General features: G+C 46.1%; 1 protein-coding gene across 2 annotated transcripts in view; it reads left to right on the top strand.

Annotated features, from left to right (window-relative positions):
• NUP155 (nucleoporin 155) overlaps positions 1-17876 on the top strand; it is a 546729-nt gene extending 528853 nt beyond the window's left edge. For both annotated transcript variants that reach the window (XM_069221247.1, XM_069221245.1), the window contains one exon: positions 17281-17876. In XM_069221247.1, the coding sequence (XP_069077348.1) occupies positions 17281-17431 (151 nt within the window). In that variant the 3' untranslated portion in view covers positions 17432-17876. The remainder of the gene's footprint in view (positions 1-17280) is intronic.
• The last annotated feature ends 565 nt before the right edge of the window (positions 17877-18441 follow it).

Here is an 18441-nt window from a genome sequence, read left to right as displayed (position 1 = left end):
CGTTAGCGTTCTACCTCAATCGTACGAAAGATTTCCGGGTGGACGATCAACTCTTTGTTGGCTATGTGGGTGCGAAGAAAGGGAATGCAGTGCAAAAGCGTAACATCTCTCGATTGGTGCTACTTTGCATCAAAATGTGCTACGCTTTGGCAAAAAAGCATCCTCCTGACGGCTTGCGGGGTCATTCTACCAGAGCAACTGCTGCATCCACTGCGTTAGCACGCGGAGTTCCTGTCCTGGATATCTGTCAGGTAGCTACATGGGCATCCCTGCACACGTGTTCTAAGCATTACTGCCTGGATAGTCAGGTCCGTCGGGACGGCTACTTTGGTCGTTCGGTCCTGCAGGACATTCTAGTATGATCTTGGTTCACAGCCCACCACCGAGGATGGCATTGCTTGGGTATCTATTCTAAGGTAAGGAATCTGAAACTAGAAGTCTCTATCAGATGTACAAGTTACTTACCTTCCGTAACAAAATATCTGGTAGAGACATATTCTAGTTGCAGATTCCTTGCCGCCCACCCATCCTCCCGCTTGCAAACTGATTTCTAGGGACAGGGATTCCCTCTTTCAGGTCCATAGCCCTGGAGCACCAATCTCAGTGTTCTTAGTGGCTCTGCGCTATGGCGTGGAAAGTCGTTAAAAGAAACTTACATCACTACACGAGGGGGGCATCTATGTACTACTCCCGACGTCATCATGGCGACCAAGACGCCTGCGGAGTCAACCGACGCCACCTACCGACGCGCAAGGGTATTGCTCGAAGAAAAATCTCCAGATCCAGTCTGACGCCTGGGGGAAAATTCTAAGGTAAGGAATCGGCAACTAGAATATGTCTCTACCAGATATTTCGTTACCGAAGGTAAGTAAGTTGTACGTCACAGCAAAAAGTGTGTGGATCACAAATTTTAATAAAGGCCGCTCAGGCCATTGATAAAAGTGCTAAAGTGAAACAATCCAAATACATTTTTTATTTAAAAGTTTATACCATAGCTATAAATAACTCACCATCTTTTGCAGACGAGCGGGAAGGACAGTCTAAGCAAGAGCTGTTCCCTCAAGCCTTCACAGCACTGCTTTTGCAGACATGATGTAACATAGATCGGGCTACAGAGAATTATGGGACCGCCTGACTAACATTGCCTTATTGGTGATTGCAGTGAGGCAGGAGATGCTTTTGTGTTGGGGTATTGTTTGAGATCTCAAGGCCAATGCACTGCCACTGCCTGTAGGAGGCTGGCCTGGTTTGTAGTGGGTACCTAAGGTATTTACACCTTACACCAGGTCCAGTTATCCCTTATTAGTGAAATGTAGGTAGTATTCTAGCAGTTTTGGCTGTCTAGGGGTAGCTGTAGCAGAGCAGCGTAGGCTGAACTAGGAGACATGCAAAGCTCCTGCAATACCACTATAGTTACACAGTACTTATACACAATAAAAGACAATACTCACTGTTACCAAAAATAAAGGTACTTTATTTTAGTGACACAAGGCCAAAAATATCTTAGAGGCAATACTCCTTCTGTAGCTAAGTATTATACACAATATATACACTAGTAACCACAATCAGGTAGGTAAACAGTCATAGAATAGTACAAACAGTAGAAAATACAATAGATTGCAATGGGCCTAGGGGCAACACAAACCATATACTAAAATAGTGGAATGCGAATCACAAATTACTCCCTAGGCAAGTGTAGTGTGTGTAGAGGGGCGCTGGGAGTGTAGGAAAACACCAAAGGTAAGTAAAGTACCCAACCCCAGAGCCCAGGAAAGCAGGAGTGTAAGGAAATGCCTCCTTGGCATGGTTACCCCCTAACTATTTGCCTTTGCTGATGCTAAGTTATGATTTGAAAGTGTGCTGGGACCCTGCTAAACAGGCCCAAGGACCAATGTTCTTTCCCTAAACTGTACCTTTGTCTCCACAATTGGCACAACCCTGGCACTCAGGTAAGTCCCTTGTAACTGGTACCCCTGGTACCAAGGGCCCTGATGCCAGGGAAGGTCTCTAAGGGCTGCAGCATGTCTTATGCCACCCTAGGGACCCCTCACTCAGCACATGCACACTGCTTCACAGCTTGTGTGTGCTGGTGAGGAGAAAATGACTAAGTCGATATGGCACTCACCTCAGAGTGCCATGCCAACCTCACACTGCCTGTGGCATAGGTAAGTCACCCCTCTAGCAGGCCTTACAGCCCTAAGGCAGGGGTGCACTATACCACAGGTGAGGGCATATGTGCATGAGCACTATGCCCCTACAGTATCTAAGCAAAACCTTAGACATTGTAAGTGCAGGGTAGCCATAAGAGTATATGGTCCGGGAGTTTGTCAAACACGAACTCCACAGTTCCATAATGGCTCCACTGAAAACTGGGAAGTTTGGTATCAAACGTCTCAGCACAATAAATGCACACTGATGCCAGTGTGCAATTTATTGTAACATACACCCAGAGGGCATCTTAGAGATGCCCCCTGAATACCTACCTGACTTCTAGTGTAGGCTGACCAGTTCCTGCCCGCTTGCCACACACCAGACATGTTGCTGGCCACATGGGGAGAGTGCCTTTGTCACTCTGTGGCCAGGAACAAAGCCTGTACTGGGTGGAGGGGCTTCTCACCTCCCCCTGCAGGAACTGTAACACCTGGTGGTGAGCCTCAAAGGCTCACCCCTTTTGTTACAGCGCCCCAAAGCATTCCAACTAGTGGAGATTGCCCGCCCCTCCGGCCACTGCCCTCCCTTTTGGCGGCAAGGCTGGAGGAGATAATGAGAAAAACAAGGAGCAGTCATCCACCAGTCAGGACAGCCCCTAAGGTGTCCTGAGCTGAGGTGACCCCTGCCTTGAGAAATCCTCCATCTTGAGTTTGGAGGATTCCCCCAATAGGATTAGGGATGTGCCCCCCTCCCCACAGGGAGGAGGCACAAAGAGGGTGTAGCCACCCTCAAGGACATTAGCCGTTGGCTACTGCCCTCCCAGACCTAAACACCCCCCCCCCTATATTCAGTATTTAGTGGCTCCCCAGATCCCAGGAAATCAGATTCCTGAAATCTGAAGACACAAGAAGGACTGCTGACCTATAAGCCTGCAGAGAAGACCGATGACGACAACTGCTTTGGTCCCAGCCCTACCGGCCTGTCTCCAACTTCGTAGACCAGCGACCTCTGAAGCCTCAGGGGACTGCCCTGGACTAAAGGACCAAGAAACTCCTGTGAGCAGCGGCCCTGCTCAAAACTAGCTTCTTCTTTGCAACAAAGAAGCAACTTCTAAAGACTTAACGTTTCCCGCCAGAAGCGTGAGACTCTGCACTCTGCACCCAACGCCCCCGGCTCGACCTGCAGAAAACCAACACCTCAGGGAGGACTCCCCGGCGACTGCGAGCCCGTGAGTAACCAGAGGCGACCCCCCTGACCACCCACAGTGACGCCTGCAGAGAGAATCCAGAGGCTCCCCCTGACCGCGACTGCCTGTAACAAGGGACCTGACGCCTGGAACCAACACTGCACCCGCAGCCCCCAGGACCTGAAGGAACCAAACTTCAACGCAGGAGTGACCCCCAGGCGACCCTCTGCCTAGCCCAGGTGGTGGCTGTCCCAAGAAGCCCGCCCCCTGTGCCTGCCTGCACCGCTAGAGTGACCCCTGGGTCCCTCCATTATTTACTACCTGAAACCCGACGCCTGTTTTGCACACTGCATCCGGCTGCCCCTGTGCCACTGAGGGTGTGTTTTGTGTGCCTACTTGTTTGCCCCCAGTGCTCTACAAAACCCCCCTGGTCTGCCCCCCGAGGACACAGGTACTTACCTGCTGGCAGACTGGAACCGGAGCACCACTGTTCTCCATAGGCGCCTGTGTGTTTTGGGCACCTCTTTGACCTCTGCACCTGACCGGCCCTGAGCTGCTGGTGTGGTAACTTTGAGGTTGCCTTGATCCCCCAACGGTGGGCTGCCTGTGCCCCAGGACTGATACTTGTAAGTGTTTTACTTACCTCCTAATCCAAGCTTTACTTACCTCCTCCAGGAACTGTTGATTTTTGCACTGTGTCCACTTTGAAAATAGCTTATTGCCATTTTTACAAAGACTGTAGATGATATTGTTTTCAATCAAAGTTCCTAAAGTATCTAAGTGAAGTACCTTACATTTAAAGTATTAACTGTAAATCTTGAACCTGTGGTTCATAAAATAAACTGTGTGTTCCTCATTTATTGCCTGTGTGTGTACAACAAATGCTTAACCCTACCCTCTGATAAGCCTACTGCTCGACCACACTACCACAAAATAGAGAATTAGAATTATCTACTTTTGCCACTATCTTACCTATAAGTGGAACCCTTGGACTCTGTGCACACTATTTCTTACTTTGAAATAGTATATACAGAGCCAACTTCCTACAAGGAGTAAAGTACAGCAAGTTTCCTCAGGACCCTCTACAAGTCGTGATTAGAGATTTTGCAAGAACCAAGCAAGACTGCAAGCAAAAAACAGTGGATTTCTGGACCTGAAGACCTGTGGAGAGAGGAGACCAAGTCCAGAAGTCAAAGAAGAGTCCAGAAAGGACAGGAGCCCCTGCCAACCTAGGAGATGGTGCAAAAGTGGATTATCTGATGAGAAGAACAGTACAGAAGAGCACCAAAGAAGATGTGCTTGGTGCAGGTGAAGTCCCATATTGAGTTGTTGGATGCAGGCTGTTTGTGTCGCTGGATTTCGCCAACAAGCCTTGGTTCAAGCAAGTACGCAGTTTGTGTCAAAAAGGAGCTGCCTGGACCCAGGAAGGACCTGGCGATCTCAACTCGGACTGAGGAGACAGAGGGCGCTCTCAGCACTTCAAGGAGCCCTCAGAAGACCAGGCAGCAACCACGGGAGTTCCAGAACATGAGGACAAAAAAGATGCAAAGTGCGGTCATCGCAGCACTACACTAGAAGGTCCTACGCCACCGGAGAACAACTCAGGTATCTGTGCGTCGCAGGATGGAGTGCTGGGGACCTGGGCAACACTGTGCACGAAGGATTCTTGGAAGAAGTGCACAGAAGCCCAAGGAGCTGGAGAAGGTGTGGTGTACGGAGGTACTGTTGCAGCACGGGGAGGCAAGCTCTTACTTCCACCAGATTTGGGCAGCTTGTCCTTTGGACAGTCTGGAAACCCCCAGAGGAGAGACCCTAAATAGCCCAGAAAGGGGGATTGGCTACCTACCCAGGTACACTCCTATCAGGAGTGGTCTCTGACGTCACCTGCTGGCACTGGTCACTCAGAGGTCTCCAGAGGGTCCCCACACCTTGGAATCCAAGATGGCAACGCCAGGGACACTCTAGAGGAGCTATGGGCTCCACCCCTGGGGTGGTGATGGACAGGGGAGTGGCCACTCCCCTTTCCTTTGTCCAGTTTTGCTCCAGAGCAGGGACTGGGGGTCCCTGAACCAGTGTAGACTGGCTTATGCAAGGAGGGCACCATCTGTGCCCTTCAAAGCATTTTCAGAGGGTCTGGGAGGCTACCCTTCCCAAGCCTGTAACACCTGTTTCCAAAGGGAGAGGGTGTAACACCCTCTTCCCAACGGAAGTGCATTGTTCTGCCTTCCTGGGATTGAGCTGCTCAGTCCCGATGAGGGCAGAAACCTGTCCGTGAGGTGGCATCAGTTGGGGTTGCAGTGGAAACCTCAGAGAGCTTTTTTGGCAGTACCGGGGGTCCATGGGATTGGCACCCCAATACCAGATTTGGAATGGAGGACAATTCCATGATCTTAGACACCTCACATGGCCATATTCGGAGTTACCATTGTGAAGCTACATATAGGTATTGACCTATATGTAGTGCATGCGTGTAATGGTATCCCCACACTCACAAAGTCTGGGGAATTGGCCCTGGACAACGTGGGGGTACCTTTGATAGTGGAAGGGTGCCCTCACACAAAGTAACTTTGCACCTAGCCTTCAGTAAATGAAGGTTTGACATATAGGTGACTTAAGTTACTTAAGTGCAGTGAAAATGGCTGTGAAATAGTGTGCGCACTATTTCACTCAGGCTGCAGTGGCAGTCCTGAAGAAAGGTTTGTCTGAGCTCCTTATGGGTGGCAAAAGAAATGCTGCAGCCCATAAAGATCTCCTGGAATCCCAAACTAGGGACTTACAAGTGGGGTCCAGGGTGCCAATTGGAATTGAAATTGGAATATGGAGTCACTAAACTATAGTGACAAATTTGGTAAGTAGAGAGAGCATAAGCACTGGAGTTCTGGTTAGCAGAACTTCAGTGACACAGTTAAGCATACTGACAACACACACATAGGCCACAAAATATGAGCACTGGGGTCCTGGCTAGCAGGATCCCAGTGAGACAGTAAAAACACACTGACAAACACTCACAAACAGGCCAAAAATGGGGGTAACCATGCTAGAAAGAGGCTACTTTTTCTCACTGTCCGCACCCAATCAGTAGCAAGTACGGTTTGGCAGCATTGGCTTGGTCTGTTTCAAAGTGTGCAATGTGATTAGAGTGACTCGCTGTGAGAAACATGCTGCATACTGACATCCTTGCCAATACCCTATTGGGAGGCCTGCCCATCATCTCTCTCCCACCTGAGGCTGGTGAATATGTCCTCTGAAGCAGGGATTGTTTTACCATATTTGATCTGAGATTCTACATTCATGAGAAAGACACCTAAGACAAATAGGGCAATATTCATGTACCAAAACATGTTGATGGAAAAGAGGAGTAGGATTCGTTGTCCAGCCCACCTGTTTTTAATCGTGTTGTAGGCAGACCACAGTAAAAAAAAAAAAACATTTTTAGCTCATGCTCATAAAATTTTACTGTAGGTCTGACAGTTCAACAAAGTGCATAAATGTTGGCACAAGTGATAGAATCCAACCTGTCTATTCTTGCAGGAGTTTTGTACATGTAGGTTTATCGATTTATGTCAATTATACAACAATCCTTCAATGCTGCTTACTCACTCTTTAGTACTGTGTTGTACCTGTCCTGTATTTGTGAGAGAATTACTTGATGTTCTTTCTGCTGCTGCACCTGTCCTTAACTTATTTGTGTTAAGGTTGTTACGCTGCGACTGCATGTCTGAAGCTTGGTATAACGTTCCACTCCTCATAATTTTTTTAAAAAAAATCTGTATTGCTAATGCTTATTTTAATTCATGATGGGAGTGAAATTGTGAACCCTCACCAGATATGTAAGCAAAATTTACTTGTGGTTTTATGACTGAACCAAGCATATTTTTAAATGGAGTAGGCAATTGTGTAAAGTTTTAAAGGATAGCTGCCAAGTGGTTCCTTGTCATGTATAATACCTCTAGCTAATTTTTGCCAACAGCACTTTGCATACTGGTGTTTCAATCTCACAATGAAACTGTTAAAACTAAAACTGCAAGCCCCACAATGCAACATGATGTTCGCTAGAGAAAATAGATGATGGTATGTATGTCATAGTGCCAAAGCTCAGAGTGGTGAAAGGCAAAATAAAATGTAGTTCCTGTCTTTTTTCCTTTGTTACTTGTAGTCAATCATGGGTTAAACAGCCCTGTGGGTAAGAGGGCAGCGATAGCCTTTGAGATTCATAGGTCAGCATCTCCTGCTAATGAGTTAACATTAGCACTTCTTGGAAAAACAGCTCACGAAAAGTCCCTATTTACCATAGCAGTGTGGGCATCAACAAGTTAGACATGTCTAGAGACAGACAGAAAAGAAAATGCCCTTTTCTCCCGCTCACCTTCAGGGGTTTGTGATTTAGGTGGAGCGCTCACAAGACCTCTGTGATGTACCCTGCCTCAAGCAAGAGCAGCACACGCTGCAGGTGTTACCCAGCAAGGACCACCAGGTCTAAGCAGTTATCAGTACACCGCAACAGTGGGCTACGGCTTTCCACTACACTTTTTCAGTGATGATTCTGAACCAGGGAGCGAGCAACAAAACCTCACATAGACTGCTGCTCTCCTAATTGTTCCAGTACCGAGAGTCCAGTATGCACAGCTCTGGCTAATTTACTCACTGCACACCTCTACATACCAGTCTAGCACTGAGATGTATACACAGCAATGTCAGTGTTTCTCAGTCCAACTAGCAACTTCTACAGTCTTTTATGCTTTCCGAATAAGTTCTCCCTCTGCACCTCACCCTAGACCGGCAACATTCCTTACTCTCTTGGAAATTCTAATTCAGCTGCGCTGAATCTCTACCAGGAGCTAGAGTATCCTGTACTACTGCACAGCAGCCACACTTTCTTTCCAACACTTCTTGTGATTGATGTAATACCTAGGTTTGCACTCCTTGCCGTATTCCCTCGATTTATTATACACAGTTTTCCAGTACACCCAGTATCTACAACTACATACAGCTTTGTCATTGCATACTCTGTGACTCTGCTATTTTTGTGTTAAATACCCATACAAGCTCTACTAACATCCCTTCTTTTTGCCTTGCAGTTCTTAATTTATTCCAGTACTGACCATTATACTGATACTGCTCTGCCAATGCTTACAGCCATCCTCTGAAGGACTTTTCTCTTCCTCTTTCCACACTTAAACGCAAGTAGTTCATTTGGGAACTTATCTCTAAACAGAGCTAGAGTACAACATAGGCTTGAAGTCTCGATGACGTTCAGGAGATTCTCTCGTTTTGGTCTCTTCTTCTCTCACCTGTCTTTCTCTCTGTCTCTTTCCCTGTCCTTTTTCACTCTTGCTCGCCCACTAGATATCTCTTTCCCTCTCTCCTCTCCCTGCCTTTGTCCAGATCTCCTCTGTAAAACTTAATAAATAAAGAGGGAATTCAAAGTAAGCACTGTAATACTGTCTTCATCCGTATATGATATCAAACCACTCTGTTTTTTAGATGAATGCTCATGACCCACTCTTCACAAAGCGCCTTTGCTTTTTTGTTGGGTAAAAGGCCTGTATGTGATTCTAATTCAGTGCTCAGCTATATACGATCACTTATTCAATTTCTTGCTCAGTCACTGTCTCATACACATTTGCTCTCCATCAATATGCTTATTCGACCACTCATTCCTCTACATACTTATTACTATGTACATTGACTCATTTAAGTGCTAATTCAGTCACTCATTGCTTATTCGTTCATTACTTAGCTTGCATGTTCAGCCACTCATTCATGCTTTCATTTTTTCATTAACTCACTCAGTCTACTCATTCATTCACTCATAAGCAAATTGCTGAACTGTTAAGGTTTCCAAGAAAAATTCAAACACAAAGTTATTTTTTTTTAAAGGTGTGGATATGTATATCTGAAGATAGCTTAGGGAGCACACCAGTTAACAGACAAAAAGCAAATGATGTGGCCAGCACAAATATGGCATTCAAAAATCCTATGAAACTTTGTTGTGGAAATAATAATAATATATTTTATAAAGAGTATACTTACTTCTACCAAAGTGTCCCAGCACTAAGGTATGGCTCCCAGAGCTCAGAGAAATAAAGCGGAATTAATGAACAACACAATAAAGCCCACCTAAACAGACAAGTTTTTAAATGTTTTTTAGAACAGTAGTTTTGTTTTGTTAACTTAATTGGAGCAGAAGGGAGTTCCACAGTTGGATGCTAAGAAAAGAGCAGCCACCAAGTTGAGCTCCATTAACAGTGTGGATACAGACTAACAAGGCCCCAATAGGTCTAAGATTTCTTACAGGCGAATAGGGCTTAATGAAGGGGCCCAAGTTGTGAGCGCCCTTGGTCATAAAGATCATGTAACAATAGCACAGAGCCTCTTTTTCAGAGGTAGCCGGCGTAGCTTTGAAAGCACCAATCCCATGGAAGCCCACCTAGGTTCAGCAACAGATGAACTGCTGTGTTCTGCGCCCATTAAAGTCTTATAGGACGGGCATGTGAGACTCCCAAGTATAAGACATTACAGTAGTCCAGCCTGGACATGACCAGTGTCTGGACTACTGGGTTCCTAGCAGACTCAGGGAGAAAGCCAAGAATGTTTTTTAATGTTTTTTAAAAGCCCAAAGCATTTGCCTGCCAAAGCCGTATTCTGCCTATCAAAGCTGAGATTTGCATCAAACCATATGCCTATGGTCTTGATCTTGGGCTTTGGGGAAGGTAAAAGTCAGCGCGAATCTGGCCAACAGCCGAGGACCAAGTCACGAGTCTGGCCACCATCAGAGGACCAAATCGAAGGCTGGTTGCCTAGGATTAGGACTTCTGTTTTCCCATCATTGAGTTTAAGACAACTGCAATCCATCCACTGAGCGATCTCCGACAGACAGGTCCTCAGTAAGGCAGCTGTATTGCCAACATTCTGTGACAGGGTAATGATCAGCTGAGTGTCATCAAAGTACGATAATATGTTAACACCTTTGCACTCGATGACATCAGCCAAGGGCAGCATATACAGATTGAATAAGATAGGGCTCAAGGAAGAGCTCCGAGGTACCTCCTACTGCAGTGGAAAAACCTGAGTGGGAAGGTTTTTGTGACACCCGTAAGGTGCAGACCTGCAGAAAAGAAGCAAATCTCACTGCAAGGCATTATAACCGATACCACAGCTCCACAACCGTTCAAGTACACAGTTGTGGGAAACCGTGTTGAAGTCCGCACTCAGGTCCAGCATCAGCAGTGCTGTGGTGTCACCCCGTCAAGGATCTGGCGGATCGACTCAGAGGCAGGCAATAATGCAGACTCTGTATTTTGAAGAGGGTGAAAGCCAGACTGTGTCCTTTGGAGAAGCTTCTTCTCCTAAACAAAGATCGAAAGCTGCTGGTAAACATATTTCTCTGCAACCTTAGGAAAAAAGTTAGCAGTGAAATAGGCCTATAATTTTTGTTTGCAGAAGGTTTGAACCAACAATTAATGGAGTGTCCCTAGAAGCCTCAGGAAAAGTGGAATAGATGGATGCCACTTTATTGAAGAAAAACTGCACGAGGGCATAACAGACCTCCTCCGAAGGGGAATGGATGCTGTAACTCAATCCAGTGAAGATAGGCTTAACAATCAAGAAAACCTCTCAAGAGGAGTTCCGGGCAGCTGTGATTTTGTGGCGTAAATATTGTGACGGATAAGCCTCTTATGACTGTTATATGCCCTTGAGGCCAACCGACAGTTGACCTTGCTTGTAAGATCTATATGTCTGCGCCATACTCGCTCGAGGTATTTGCATATCTTTTTCAAAACAAACAGTTCATCATTGAACATTCCGCTGAAGAACTGGTTCTTCTAATAATTTGATTCTCCAAAGGTGCAATTTGATCCAGTTGGCCAAGATAACCCTAGCTACTTGCGTGTCTTTACCAACTGACCAGAGATGGATACAGGCAAGTGTTTGGCTGTAGGGGCCTGACAGGGTATGGCAAAATAATCAGACTACAAGAGTCGAAGAGAGGAATCAACAGATAAGCTGATGAAGTTAGAAAAAATGGGATCAAGAGTGTGTCCCAACCTATGTGTGGGGGATGAAACCAATTGAAAAAGCTGAAGACCTTCCAGATCTGCAACCAAAGCAGCTACCATGGGACAGGTGCTGTCATCAAAATGGAGATTGAGGTTTCCAATGACAGTAAAATGAAAATAACGCCAGATGAGTGGTGACAATGCATCTGCCAATGATGCAGAAAAATGTGATGCGGAACCCAGAGGTCGGTAGAATCAAAGTCTCAGCTAAGTTGAAATTGCTGGAGAAATTAAGAGAGAGAAATGCTGCCTCACATCCTGTTATGGCTAACTCCATGAACGTGCAAATAGCGATCTCATGCCTCCCCCCCCATTTGAAATTGCCTATCCCACCTTACAGTCACATTTTTAAACTTGAAAGCTTTCAACCAAATAACCTGACAAGCCATTGGGATCCCATAGTCCATAAGTTACCCAAACAATTCACTGGCAGTTGGAGCCTTTAGTTCAGAGATTAGCTAGACTTCGAAAGTATATTTCTGATAGACTTCTAACCACAGATTCCTCACCTTTTGAATGTTTCTCAAGCATCACACTAGACCCAGAAACTTATGAGCAATATCCCTGCCCGCCAGAAAGTGGCTGCTCCACTCCAAAAATGATGTGTGGAGCTTATGTAGGCACCACTCCAGCGTACTGACATTAGTTCCTTTCTTGTGCCCCACCAGATGCAGATACAGAGCTACCTCTTGTCTCTGAGACCACGTTACCTCACACATTTTACAGTGTGCAAGTGAATCGTCATGTCCCAAAAAGACAGGTTTTAAACCCTGTGAGAACTGCTGAAAGTAAATGTCTGTGACAGATTCTCATCAGGCTTGTCTTTTGTACCTGCAGTCGAGTCACTACTCCAAGGCCTGCATTGACTGCGCTTTTATGAACCTGAAGGCATTTAGGAACCGCAAGACGAAACTCAACAACTCAACTCCTTTTTGCGACTGATCCAGGCCTAAGGGTCTGTCTTGGCCCCACTGCAGGATTCAAGCCAGAGAACGGTCCTCCTCGCACTCCAAATTTTTGGATAAGTTGAAGAAAAAAATCTAAGCGGGGCTCACATTCCTGAGAAGGTCTAAAGGCATTGTAATGCCTCACATTCTCTTTGATAGACAACAGAGCCTATCCAGCAACTCTGGGGCCACTCCAAGAAAGATCAAAGAGTTCTGTGAGGCCATGCTCGGACCTTTCAGATCTGTTCTGGCTTCCTCTGGTGCACCTGCAGGCCCCAAGGAGCTGAGAGGCCTCCATCAGAGATTCTGCTAGTGGGTTCACCCTCAGCTCCTTGTGTACCTTCTAAACCCATCAGTGTCTCTTGCAGCTCCTACACGACTCCCTCCAGCACCACGATCCCCGTTAGTTTCCGGAAGATCATAATGCTGACTTCACCAGCACCAAAAGACAAAGTGCCTATTGTGGTTTCCCATACTGAGTCACTGCCGCTCCAGCCTCGACCGAGGCTCCGATCAGTTTCCACCAACCTGCAGCCTGCCCCTCTTAACATTTCACAAGGCAGATCTCATACATTACATTCCTTGTGCTGGACAAATTCAAATGACTGATGAAATTGGCCAACCCTACAGCGAAGAAAACTGGTATTGGTCTTCACAAATCTCTTGACTCTGGCCTTAGCTCACCACCCTTGTTCTGCTACGGAAGAGAGTACTTCATTTAAGGTGGTTCCTCTCAGGGCAGTGGAGGCCCTCGAACTCTAGCTCCCCAGTTACCTCATAGGTCAAAACCAATGTCCTAACCAAAATACTTCAGCTGGGGCAAGTCATTACTGATACACTACTTCCTTTAGTGAGGCACTCACAGTTACTCTCTTAGGGCCTTGGTCCAATCCTAGCTGTGGGCCCCAGTCAATCGCCATATTGGAACACACAACCAGTCTGCCCCTGGTGACCCTGCCGTTTTGTCTCAGTACAGTTTTCTCCAAAGCTTGGGAGTGCAGGCTTCTACCAGTCTGACAAACCCAAATACTTTTCTCACTACTCCCTGAGATAGGAGTCCAAAAGAGTTGGAGACCTTTGTAAAGTGTTTATTTTCTTCCAATAGTTTGACTCTCAGTCAGTGCCAATGGCCTGTTGAGCCACTATTCCCGCTTTCTCTAGATTCTGTTGCTCCTGTTCTGGAACACCTTCGCCTTGTCCTGACCCAAACCATACCGGACGGCCACAACCCTGCCAAATTTACGATTTGTTGGAGCCCGTCTACAACTGATTCTATCAGACAGTCCATTGGCATTGGTGTCTCCATTCTTCGCCTTGCCTGGGTGCGATTAACAGGTTTTTCAGGTGATGTCCAGTCATCCCTTATGGACATACCCGTTAACAGGGCTCCCCTTTTTGAGGACATCACAGTTTCAAAGAGAGCAGGGCCACAGAGTTCTCCCTGGGCTTATCTGCTTCCGGAATGGTGGGATTGCTTCTTCACCAGATGAAGCAATCCCAACATTCCTTTCACAGTTTTGGCAGGGGTACCCCATACTGCCAGCCAGTTCAGCCTCAGCAAGATGCACAGCAGTGTCACGGTTGAGACCGTGGCAACCACAGACCCCATGGTCAGGGACAGTGCTCTAGTCAGTCTTCAGGAGGCAGGATCGAATGATTCTTACTGGGTTGGCAGGCTATAACTTCGGACAAGTGAGTCCTACAAATTGTCCGAAAGAGGTATGCCCAACCCCTTATGTCTGATAGGCCACAGCACCCACCAACCCCAGAACATCTGATGGAGATCATCAGTCTTTCTTATGGCAGGAAGTGTAAGCCCTCTTGGTCAAAGGGGCTATTGAGAGGGTGCCTGCCCCGGAAGTGGGTCATGGCTGTTATTCCCAGTACTTGCTGGTGCCAAAGAAGGACAGCGACCTTTGTCCTATTTTAGACCTGTGCCCTCTCAACCTCTTCCTTCTTGCTTATCCTGGCCCAGGTCTTGTCTGCCCTTGATCCTGGAGTCTGGATAGTGACATTGGATCTGCAGGACACCTATTTCCATGTGCCTGTCCAAATGTGCATTTCTAGCTTGCTTTGTTTCCCTTTGGTTTCATCAGTGCCACTCAGGTGTTGACAAAAGTGATAGCGATGGTGACAGCACTTTGGGGGTCAGAGATCCTAATCTTCCCCTACCTTAGTGACTGGCTGTTCATGGCGGGCTCTCCTAAAGCAGACGTCAACCATCCCCAGAATACAGCGAACCTCCTGTCATCTATGGGGTTCACTGTCAACATTCTGACATCACACCTGACTCTTTCTGAAATGCTCCACTTCATCGGAGCAGTTCTGGACACAATTTGGTTTTGGGCCTTTACGCTGGGAAAGGAGAGTCAAGGACATTCAGGCATTCAGAACCTGGTCTTTTAGTCTCTGTCCTAGACTTCAATGAGAATGAGACTGCGTCTGCTGGGACTGATGGCATCCTGCTGGTCCAGCATGTCAGTTGGCATATGCTGGATCTCAAATGGGATCTGATGTCTTAGTGGACTCAACATCAAGGGTAGCTCTCCAACCACATCCAGATTTCGGAGGAGACTGCAAAAGAAGTTGAGTGGTGGCTTCTAGACCGCCATTGTGTCAGCGGCAGACCCCTCTCTCTCTACCCCATCCAGATCTGAGAGAGGTGACTGATGTATCACTGCTGGATTGGGGCTGCCACCTTGGAGAGGTGAACATCAGAAATCTCTGGTCTGCAGCAAAGTCCCATTTCCGTATCAACCTCCCGGAGATGACGCCATCTTCTTGGCTTTGAAAGCCTTCCTTCCATCCATCAAGAGGAGGTTGGTGCAGGTGATTACTGAGAACACCACTAATATGTGGTATTGCAACAAGCAGGGCAGAGTGGGGTCCTGGACCTGTGCCAGGAGGCCCTCCACCTCTGGAAATGACTGGACCATCAAGGGCTCTTCCTGGTGGTCAACTACATGGTAGCATCTTTGAATACCAGGGCAGATGAGCTCAGAACCTTGGGTTGATCTCTTAGCCATCGCTGAGATTGCACAAAGTCAGCAGCTCTACATGTTGGAGTTTCTAAGGCATCTATCGCTAGAAAACCTGTTCTGCCTAGAGTGGAACTCAGGACTGCTCTCCCACTGATACCTCTTTTGCCCTGAGTTCAGAAGATCAGGACCGACCATTCCCAAGTCATCCTAGTGGCCCCAGATTGGGCATGGATAGTATGTTATCCTGGGGTGCAGGATTCTGCTCCCAGGCCTTATCAGTGTCCACCTTCAGCTGTCGGCGCTTAATCTCCAAGCATGAACACCTTCGACCTTCCTCTAGAGGAGGTTGATGTTCTCTCTCCCAGCCAACTGTTCCTAGACTAAAACTATATGAGTGTTGTTGGGACAAGTTTCTGGAGTGGTGCAGCACGCACCAGATTGTCACCCTTAATGCCAAGTTATCTGATATTCTTTTGTCTGTTTTATCTCGCCTGTCATGTTTTTGCTCTAGGTACAGTTAAAGGGCATCTTTTGGCCTTTCTACGGTTGCCTGGCCTGCTATCACTATTTTAAATCATCAAGTGTATGAGTTTTTTGAAGGGCATGCAACACTTGTTTCCTCCCACTCCCTTTGTTATGACTCTGTGGGACTTTAACTTCATCCTCTTATATTTGATGTGTACTCCCTTTGAGCTGCTTCACAGCTGCTCATAAGGGCCTCTTTCTCTTTAGACTTTGTTTGTCATCACCATAATATTGACACAGCAAGTGAGTGAGCTTCAAGCTCTCTGCATCCATTCGACGTATACCACCTTCTTCCTAGACAAACTTGTTATGCTGATGCAAGCTTTCTTCTTTCCAAAAGTTCAGATGCCGTTCCACATTGGTCAAACTATAAGTCTGCTGGTGTTATGTGCTTTGCCTCACCCCCTTCAAGGAGAAGGAGAGACTCCATTGCTTCAACCCCAACAAAAAGAGCACTGAGCTTCTACATCAATCATACCAGAGGACACAGAGTGGATGATTAGCGCATAGTAGGGTTTATTGGAGCAAAAAGCAAGGCCATGCAGAAAAGGACCATCTCCTGCTGAACCGTACTCTGCATCGAGATCTGCTACGCATTGGCCAAATAGTGGCCTCCAGAAGGGCTGTGACCACATTCCATCTGGACCAAAGCTTCTACCACTTTGTTGGCAGCTGGAATTCCTGTCTTTGACATCTGCCAGGCAGCTACGAGGGTGTTACTCCATATATTCAGAAAGCACTACAGTATGGACTCCCAGGTTCGCTGAGAGGCATTTTGCCTGCTTGGTCCTACCGCATTTTTTATTTAAACCAGATCACAGACCCACCTCCAAATAGGTACTGCTCTGGTATCTAATCAAAAGGTGAGGAATCTGTAGTTAGAAGTCTCTATGAGAAGAGCAAGTTACTTACCTTCAGTAATGTTGTTTCTGGTAGAGACTCTGTCTACCCGCTTGTTCCACATTTGATCCTCCCTGTTCAGTGAGTTGGACTCCATTCATTATTAAGAACAAAAGTCCAGGAATCTGCACCCTGGTCAAAGCCAGTTTGCGGTTACAGTTTTGCTTCTGAGTGCGTGGACAGCCTCAAAAGCAACTGACATCAGCACTCAGCGAGTGGCGCCTATGTGGGTCCCCACGTCATTTCTAGAGCAGATCTGCAACAGTGCAGAGACGCATAGTGCCCAAAGTTAACGCTCAAATATTTCTGGTTCCAGTCTTACACCTGGAGAATATTCTAAGGTGAGGTTTCTGTGGTTAGATGGTCTCTCTTCTAAAAAAAGAGCGTTACCGAAGGTAAATAACTTGTTAATTATTTTATAAATGTTAAGGATTGTTATGATGTTGCATCTTTTATCTAAATAAACCTTTAAAATTCGAAATGTGAATGCGTTGATATTTTTAAACTGAATTTAACTCTATTATTCACAGGAGGCGATTCACCACTGTCTGCTTGGATGCGCTTTGTTTTTACCTTGTTGAACTCCAGTCTATGAATCCCACGCTAGCATTACAGACCACCATCGGAAACTTCAAGTCACTGCAAGCAAAATTGGAGCGGTTAAATAATATAGTCGTTTGAAATACTTGAACTTTGATATGTCCTGGTGTCTGTTCTTAAGCCCCGAATCAAAAAACTATGGGAAGGAATTGTTAGAAATGTGGTTTTTTTTTGTCCTGGTCATACATTGACAGATTCCTCTGCCAAATCATGCCATCATCACAGCACGAGCAAGCCGGAATGTTTGTACTTACTGCCGAACTTTGCCATGATGTTATAATATTTTCTTACAATTAATTGTGTTTGAAGACATGATCAACATGTCTTTCAGCATCAAAACTGACAGTGTTGGAAAGAATATTGAATAATTTTTTTATCTTTTGACTTCCTCCACCGCAAGATCCAGTAAATCACCCAATGTGGGGGTTAGAGATTGGTTTACGAATATCTTTTTATACTGCCTTCGCCAGTAGGATGTAAGATTTTGTACATTTAGAAATGATGAGAGATTAAACAATTTAACCAATGTGTGACATAACAAATGTTTATTTTTGGCATATATAGCGTTACATTTTGCATTGCAATTTTTTCTACTTACTACACATACATTGATGCACTAACTCAGCACGTAGTCAAAGTAATAAATGTTTTATGTAAACATAGGTAACTATCATCTGTACAGATAAACTGTTGCCTGGATTCTGCATTATTGGCAGTTAACCAACTCTGACATCTTTCCTACTACCAAAGGTTGTGCACCTGGTGGCAGTACAGCATTACAGTGTGAGAACGTTGGCCATAATGGATCTAATTGTTGTCTCTCTGCTTCACCCTCTTGCTTTGTTGCTTTTTCCACTCAGACTCGGAATCTTGAGTTCTTTGAATTAAATAAAAAGAATGTTGCAAGTAGAATTAGGGAATATCATACTAATATAAATCTGTACTAATGGTTCAGTCTTACTGCAGATGTATCAGTCCCAGTCATCAGACTGGTACTGTGAGACTTTAAGGAGAACTTCCAGTCTGAGCCAGATGGAGTCAGAGTATCTCCAGACTAGGCGTTACCATAGTTACTGGGAGTAATGTAGCAG

Source organism: Pleurodeles waltl, chromosome 1_1 (assembly GCF_031143425.1).
Source record: "Pleurodeles waltl isolate 20211129_DDA chromosome 1_1, aPleWal1.hap1.20221129, whole genome shotgun sequence".
Taxonomy (NCBI): domain Eukaryota; kingdom Metazoa; phylum Chordata; class Amphibia; order Caudata; family Salamandridae; genus Pleurodeles; species Pleurodeles waltl.
The sequence above is the reverse complement of the archived record's forward strand: the minus strand, read 5'-3'. Positions and strand labels throughout refer to the sequence as shown.